The following is a 7,975-nucleotide window of genomic DNA, read 5'->3' on the forward strand; positions in this document are numbered from 1 at the left end:
GGAGAAGACGATGATGATGATGGTAAATTTGACGAAAAAGATTTGGAAAAACCGGTTGTGGATGATAAAGATGATGAAGATAAGCCTGGAGACGATGACGATGATGACGATGATGATAAACCTGGAGACGATGATAAAGATGATGATTATAAGCCTGGAAAAGACGATGATGATGATGATGGTAAATTTGACGAAAAAGATTTGGAAAAACCGGTTGTGGATGATAAAGATGATGAAGATAAGCCTGGTGACAATGACGACGATGATGATGATAAATCTGATGATGCGGATGAAAAACCTGATGAAGATGACGATGATGATGAAGATGAAGATGACAAAAAACCCGATGACCGTAAACCAGAGGATGACGACGACGACGACGATGATGGAAAAAAAGATAAAGTTGGCCCGAAAGAAGATGAAGATGATATAACAGATGATGACGATGATGAAGAAGATGATAAAAAGGAAGACAAAGAGGATGCTAAAAAGGACGAAGATGATGAAACTGATGAAATAGTTCATCCCGATAAAGAGAAACCTACTAAAGAAGAAGCTGGTGACGATGACGGAGACGAAAGCGGTGGGGGTAAAACTGACGACGACGACGATGTGACAGAAGCACCAGATCACGACGGCGAAGATGAAGATGACGTCATTACGACAACGGCTCCGAAAGTCGCAGACGACTCTTCATCATCATCATCCTCATCATCGTCATCGTCATCATCTTCTGATGACGATGATGAAGAAACTCAAATAACGACTCAGGTCGCTACATGTAGAACTATGGAAGGATACGATGAGGATTTAGTTGAAATGAAAAAGCACGGACGTAACGTCGAGAGAGAGATTTCTACAAAGTGAGTACGTGAGTGAATGTGGTTATGAGAGTGAGTGAGTATTATTCTTCAAAAAAAATTATCAGAATCTGAAAAACGCAGAGACTGTTACAGCATGCAAAGCAATAGCGTAAAATGATAGAGAAAAATAGATAACGTATAGTATGAAGTTTAACTAGCTGCAATTTCTAGATTTACTTGTGGATCAATTTATTGCGTTTGTAGTACATTAAAAAAACTGTATATGGTAAAAATTATTCAAAATATATATACCTAACTATAATAATTTGAAAAACTAATTATAAATACACTCAATTAAAAAGTAATTATCAATAAGCTTAACTATAATTAATTAAAAATTAACTATAAATATATTAATTACGAACTAATTATAAATATATTAATTATAAATTAATCATAATTATATATTCACCTGAAGGTGGTTCATTGAGGATTGGGGTGAGTGCATCAACAACGAGATGTTCAGGCAGGTCCTATGCGTGGTCACCCCCAGCGAGACAAGGACAACCATCAGCACTTTTGAAAAATTATGTCCCCAACCCAAGCCTGCAACCTATCAGAAATGTGATTCTTCAGCTCCGAGAGAAGAAAAGGTGGCTGGAAATAACTAGTTTATATTTATTCATTTGTGATTTAATGTTGTATTACTTTTATTTACAAAATTATGGCTAGTTTTAAGTTAATTTAATTTACAAATTCATATACACTGAATGTGGTTCTGATAATTTTGAATTTTAGTTTTCGTTTCGATTGCTCGTCATTCTGAGTTAGGCCTAAGGCAGGCATATATTTACTGCCAGTTTTTCAGTTTAAGAAAGAAAGTGCTGATTTTTTAATTGTCATTTTATACGATGTGATTTGGTTTGTATACAAAAATAATTAACGTCGATTAAATATAAGAATTAAACAAGTAGAGGAAAAAATTATCCGACAAAACTGTCTAAAATCTTTTGGTTAAATAAAAATTAACTTCAATTTCAGCGCTGAATTTCAGCACGTGGGAAAGTGATTTTTTAAAATTTGAAAACTTCTCTACAGGTTGTAAGCGTGAGAGAGTTCCGCACATCTCATTGCGTCCAAGATTCTTGCGCCTGGTACGAGTGGGTCTCATCAGATTGGTATGGGGTGAGTAGCTGATTTCCATTTCTTCATTTTTCAATTTCTCCATTTCTCCACTTACTTATTTAGCAACCTACGATACGAACTTACCAAAACCTCATGAGTACATTTTACCATTTCCTGTGTATTCTCTTACAAGTTTTTGTTATTATTTTACTGTGTTTCATTTTGTGATGTGTAAGCAATTTTTAACTGTTAATAACCTTCAATCATTTTTACATATAATTTTGACTGAAGTACACAACACAGTCCGGTGTTAACCTACATTTTTTGTCAAGGGAGTTAGTTATACGTCCTTATGTTCAGCCAGTTTGAATTTTAGGAACAAATAAAAACCATCAAATTGCCACTTACATAACCTGCTAAATCTTTCTACTGCACATAAAAAATTTTAATTTGTTGATACTAAAATTAAAAAAAACTCAACCGACGACATCCATAATTTCATTCAGTGTACGAACTCGTGCAACGAAAAATTCGACTACAGAACAGTGCACTGCAGCCCGTCAAACAGCTTGATGCACGTCGTCTCAGAGGACCACTGCAGAGGCATCGAGAAGCCAGCCACTAAGAGGGAATGCCAGAGAAGCGAGATTGCCTGCGACTACGTGCCCGTCTGGTTCGCCACCGAATGGGACAAGGTTCGTATTATTTCGAATCGAGTTATTGCGCCGTATTGCTTGCCAACTGTTTAAAATGTGTGTAATTTAAATAATTTTGAGTGATGTGCTTTAAATTATATTTTATAGTTTCTTCGCGTTTACACTTTAAGATAATAATTCGTTAAAATTTTGACTTACGATCTGAGAGTAACATGATGTGATGGCTTGAAACCATAGTGTGAATTAAACCTAAATTCAATAATTAATTTTTATTAACTTGAACTTTCTATTTTTATTAAACTTTATCCAACATGAGAGACAATCTTAAAAATCTCCCGCATGCAGTGTTCGTCACAGTGTGGCATCGGCACTCAAGTTCGTGAGGTCTTCTGCGGCATCGTCTACCGCCACCACGGCGGCGCTGGTGTCGACAGTATCCAAGTCTTCTACGAGGACCGATGCGATTCCAGCACCAAGTTACCGACGGTCCAGTACTGCAAGGTGGAATGCAAGCCTAGATGGGTCTACGGAAGCTTTGGAGCGGTGAGCATGTTGAAACATTTTCAATAATTTGAAGTTGTGTTTTCGCAATTTTTCAATTTTAGTTTTTAATAACAATTTTTCATAACTATTTCTCGCATGCTCGCACACCGTGCGTGCACACCGCACATACACACGTACATGCATAACATACACACACAATTTGAACCTTCACAAAATTTCATTGCAACTCGCATAATTCACACAAATAAACAACCCATTGTGTACAGATTTGTCACACACAATTTGCCACACATACACGTACACAGACACGCACGTACACACACATACACACACGTACACACAGTGCACAAAAACCTGTGGTGGAGGTGTCCAGGAAAGAATGGTACGTTGTCTGAGGGGCTCTGAGGTTTCGAACGAATGCGAGGAATACAACAAGCCCCTGGAGTCTGTGGCCTGCAATGAACACCACTGCCCTACCGGTATGTATCAGTATTATTATTATTATTATTGTTGTTGTTGTTGTTGTTATTGTTATTATTATTGTTATTATCATTATTATTGTTGTTATTGTTGTATTATAATTTTTATCATCGTTAATTTTAATAATTGTAGAAATATCTGGTTGTAGTAGTAGTAATAATAGTATTAGCCATGGTAGTAGTAGTAGTCGTAGCGATAGTAGCAGCAGCTGTGGCAGTGGTAGTAGAAGTAGTAGCGTTTTATTATCAATATTTCCTATTAACGTTCCCATTATTATTTCTATTAATATTATTATTATTATTTTGATTAGCATCAATTAATGCGTATTTACTTGCGCTTTGTACGTGCGTGCGTGTGTTGTTGTTGTCGTTAGCTTTGAAAATAAATTAAGAGATAATAAATAATAATAATCACAATAATAATAATAATAATAATAATCATAATCATAATCATAATAAACAATAGTAATAATAATAATAATAATGATTTTACTCAGTTTGTCCGGTCATAAAATGTTATACTAAATGCCAGTTTGGTTACTACGTCAATAGCAAAGGCTGTTCAACCTGCCAATGCATTGAGATTAATTGTTAGCTCTCTGATTAATTAGATCTCTAATTAATTAGATCTCTAATTAATTAGATCACCTAGTTAATTGAATTGGAAATTAAATTTAAATATTGTTATTATATATTTAGTCGTTGTTATTGTTTATCTGCTAAATTAGTTGCTTCGTTATGCGAAAAACGTAAAAAAATTTCTTTTTTCATAAAAAAAATTGATTATGATAGAATTCGGAAATCTGATATAACAAAAGTTAACATTTCACGTAACAACTTATCAATGAAATCAGTTTGAAATTTCAGTTATATAACAAATGTAATTAATGCATTTTCTGAAACATGGATGATTCTTGGATAAACGCTTAAGCTAGGTCAAAGATAATATAATACGTGCATATAAATAAATGAATAGATAGATTGAAGTTTCACGGCACGTTAGCAAATTAGATAATGTACAGAAAAGTTATTACGTAAAAGTCTGCCAGTCAGCCAAACAAACAAGCAAAAACAAATCAATCATTCAATCAACCTAGAAACCAATTCAAGAGGCAGACAATAGTTTTTTAAATCATCCAACAATTTAATAAATTAATGTATGATCTAAACGAACAACACATAACCAACCAAACAAACAAACAAATGAATGAATAATCCAACAACCAACCACACACAACTAACTACATACCAACACACAACGCACACACAACACACACACAACTAACCAATCACACACAGACAAACATAACTAGCCAACCAACCACGTACAGACACACAAACACACACACACACACGCGACTAACCAACCACAGACACACATAAATACACAACCAGCCAACTACCCAAATACCTACATACACACACACACACACATATACATATACATACACACAACTAATTAACCACAGACACACACATAAATACACAACCAACTAACTAACCAGTTATCTACAACGAACTTCCATGCGAAACTTCGCAATTCGGATGTTGTCCGGATGGCGTAACTCCAGCAACGGGCCCCAACCAATGCGACTACCCCACCCACATCCCAAGTGGGCAAGACCCCGAGAGTTGCCACTACTCTCAATTTGGGTGTTGTCCTGACGGAATCACGCGTGCCCAAGGATATTATCAAGAAGGATGTCCCTACGGTATGTTTGTTTGTTCGTCCGTTCGTTCGTTCTTTTGTTTGTATGTTTGTTCGTTTGTTCTTTTGTTTGTATGGTTGATTGTTTGTTCGTTCTTTTGTTTGTTTTTATGTTTGTTCGTTCGTTTGTTCGTTCGTTTGTTCTTTTGTTTGTATGTTTGTTTAGCTATTTAGTTTTTGGTCGGTTTTTTATTTTGTTCATCCGATGACACATTCCTCTACATTTATTTAAAAAGTTTTCGTATTTGCTAATTCTTCCGAAAGTGTATTAATTTATCTATTTTTTATATGTCCATCCAATCATTCCTTCACTCATTCATTCATTCTTCCATTCATTCATTTATTCATTTATATATCCATTCATTCATTCATTCAGTTATTCATTCATTAATTCATCCACTCATCCATCCATCCATTCATTCACTCATTCACTCAATCAATCGATCGATAAATCTCTCATCAATCCGCCAACCCACCCCAACCCACCAAACCCTCCCTCATCCAGAAGAGCCACACTGCCAGCAGACTGAACACGGAATGCAGTGCACACACACGACGACAAGGCCACACGACGTCTTTTATTGCAATGAAGCAGAGTATGGATGCTGTCCGGATGGGTATAACTTCGCCTTGGGACCAAATTTTTCAGGATGTCCCGAAGGTTCGTTGATTGGTTTGTTCGTTGGTTGGTGGGTGGAAAAGTTTTTTTTAGGATGAAAGAAGTGTAAAGGCTAATCTCAAATATTAATCAGTCAACAAATCAATCAGTCAATTTATCAACCAATTACTCAACAAATCAATCAATTAGCCAATCGTAGTTAACCGTATCAGTCAACCAACATATCAAATATCCAACCAACCAATCATCCAACCAACCATCCAACCAACCAATCATCCAACCAACCATCCACATTTTACCAACCAGTGCAACCATCAGTAGATTGCTCCAAGACATATTACGGGTGCTGCTTGGATGGTATGAGAGTCGCCAGCGGTCCGAATTTTGAAGGCTGCCATCTTGAACCGGAAGGAGGTAAAAAAATTTCACGTCACGTTAGACAACAATTACACATTACTAACAATGCATTACATTACAGTGCGTTACATTACTAACATGGGGTCACATTACTAACATAATAAAACATTACATCAATACTACAACACTAACATTACATTACGTTAGTTCTACAATAATAACATTACATTACATCAATACTACAATACTTACATTACATTACATCATTACTCCCATTCCTGAATTTCACACTACCATTCTCACACCTACTCCCAGCTTACGATCCCAACCGTGTGACGGATTCCAGAGAACCTGTCACTCAGGAACCATTCCAAATAAACTGCCAGGACACGGAATATGGATGCTGTATGGATGGGATGACGATGGCCACTGGTCCGCATTATGCCGGCTGTCCCTTGCAACACCGCAAGAAGGGTCTACAAATCCTTTGTTTAATTTTTTGTTGTTTTAATGATTTATTTATTTGTTAATTTTTTATTGGTTTATTTATTAATTCATTCGTCTATCAGGTAATAATATTTACCCATTTAACTAGTTTACCAATCTAATGAGCCATTTATCCATCCAGCCAACCAAAAATTCAATCATATATCCACAGCCAGCCAGCTTATCAAAAACGTATTCATTCATCCGTCCTCATCCAACCAACTAGCCAGCCATCCATCCAACCAATCAACCAACTAACCATCTAACCAACCAACCAACCATCTAACCAACCAGCCATCCAACCAGTCAGTCAACCAACCAACTAACCAATCAATCAACCAACCAGCCAGCCATTCAATCAATCACTCATTCCCATCTTCAGGTGTCTGCTTCCTACCATCTGAACCCGGAAGCTGCAACGACCACGTCGTCAAACACTACTATGACTCGCAATCCGGAGAATGCAAGAGTTTCTGGTACGGCGGGTGTGGGACGAATGGGAACATGTTCAATTCGGAAGAGGAGTGCAAACAAGAGTGTGTATTGCCTGAAGATATCGGTTCGTTATTAACGTTGTTGTTGTTTGTCGTTGTTGTGTTGTTGTTGTTTGTCGTTGTTGTTGTTGTGTTGTTGTATGTACTGATTTTGTTGGTGACGTTGACGAAGTTACGTTTTTTTTACACCTTGAATTTGTTGCTAGTGCCTGCCTATTGTTGCAATTGCTTTTACAACCAATTATTTTTTATTTGATCGTTATCCTTTCAAAAAAAATATAGTGTACATAGTTTACTTTAATTTGCCCCCCGACTACTCTAACGACTTCAAATCAAGCAAAACCACAACCTCATTTAAACGTTCTAAACACGTCACGATCACCACACAAACACACTTCAAACGCATCACAAACACACAAAAACACCACATAAACACCACACAAACACACCACAAACACCACACAAACACCACACAAACACCACACAAACACCACACAAACACACCTCAAACACCACACAAACACACAAAAACACCACACAAAAACACCACCCAAACACACACAAAAACACCACCCAAACACACAAAAACACACGAAAACACCCCACAAACACGCCACAGACACACGAAAACACCCCACAAACACGCCACAGACACACAACAAGATATTCTACAATACTCTATATAATTACACGACGCACAGACCGCTGCTTCCTACCGTCTGTCACCGGCATATGCAGGGCTTC

General features: G+C 36.8%; 2 protein-coding genes across 2 annotated transcripts in view; both read left to right on the plus strand.

The window, feature by feature from the left end:
• Positions 1 to 3,154, plus strand: part of HELRODRAFT_170511 (hypothetical protein) — a gene marked incomplete at both ends in the record, with an annotated part of 12,250 nt that extends 9,096 nt beyond the window's left edge. The window contains 5 exons of the mRNA XM_009016330.1: positions 41 to 863; positions 1,282 to 1,456; positions 1,902 to 1,988; positions 2,435 to 2,623; positions 2,930 to 3,154. Of these exons, the coding sequence (XP_009014578.1) occupies positions 41 to 863; positions 1,282 to 1,456; positions 1,902 to 1,988; positions 2,435 to 2,623; positions 2,930 to 3,154 (1,499 nt within the window). The remainder of the gene's footprint in view (positions 1 to 40; positions 864 to 1,281; positions 1,457 to 1,901; positions 1,989 to 2,434; positions 2,624 to 2,929) is intronic.
• Positions 3,155 to 3,467: 313 nt separating this feature from the next.
• Positions 3,468 to 7,975, plus strand: part of HELRODRAFT_191089 (hypothetical protein) — a gene marked incomplete at its 5' end in the record, with an annotated part of 13,225 nt that continues 8,717 nt past the window's right edge. The window contains 7 exons of the mRNA XM_009016331.1: positions 3,468 to 3,567; positions 4,065 to 4,157; positions 5,073 to 5,279; positions 5,781 to 5,936; positions 6,213 to 6,308; positions 6,567 to 6,725; positions 7,120 to 7,296. Of these exons, the coding sequence (XP_009014579.1) occupies positions 3,468 to 3,567; positions 4,065 to 4,157; positions 5,073 to 5,279; positions 5,781 to 5,936; positions 6,213 to 6,308; positions 6,567 to 6,725; positions 7,120 to 7,296 (988 nt within the window). The remainder of the gene's footprint in view (positions 3,568 to 4,064; positions 4,158 to 5,072; positions 5,280 to 5,780; positions 5,937 to 6,212; positions 6,309 to 6,566; positions 6,726 to 7,119; positions 7,297 to 7,975) is intronic.

The sequence above is a fragment of the Helobdella robusta genome, assembly GCF_000326865.2.
Source record: "Helobdella robusta unplaced genomic scaffold HELROscaffold_18, whole genome shotgun sequence".
NCBI lineage: Eukaryota > Metazoa > Annelida > Clitellata > Rhynchobdellida > Glossiphoniidae > Helobdella > Helobdella robusta.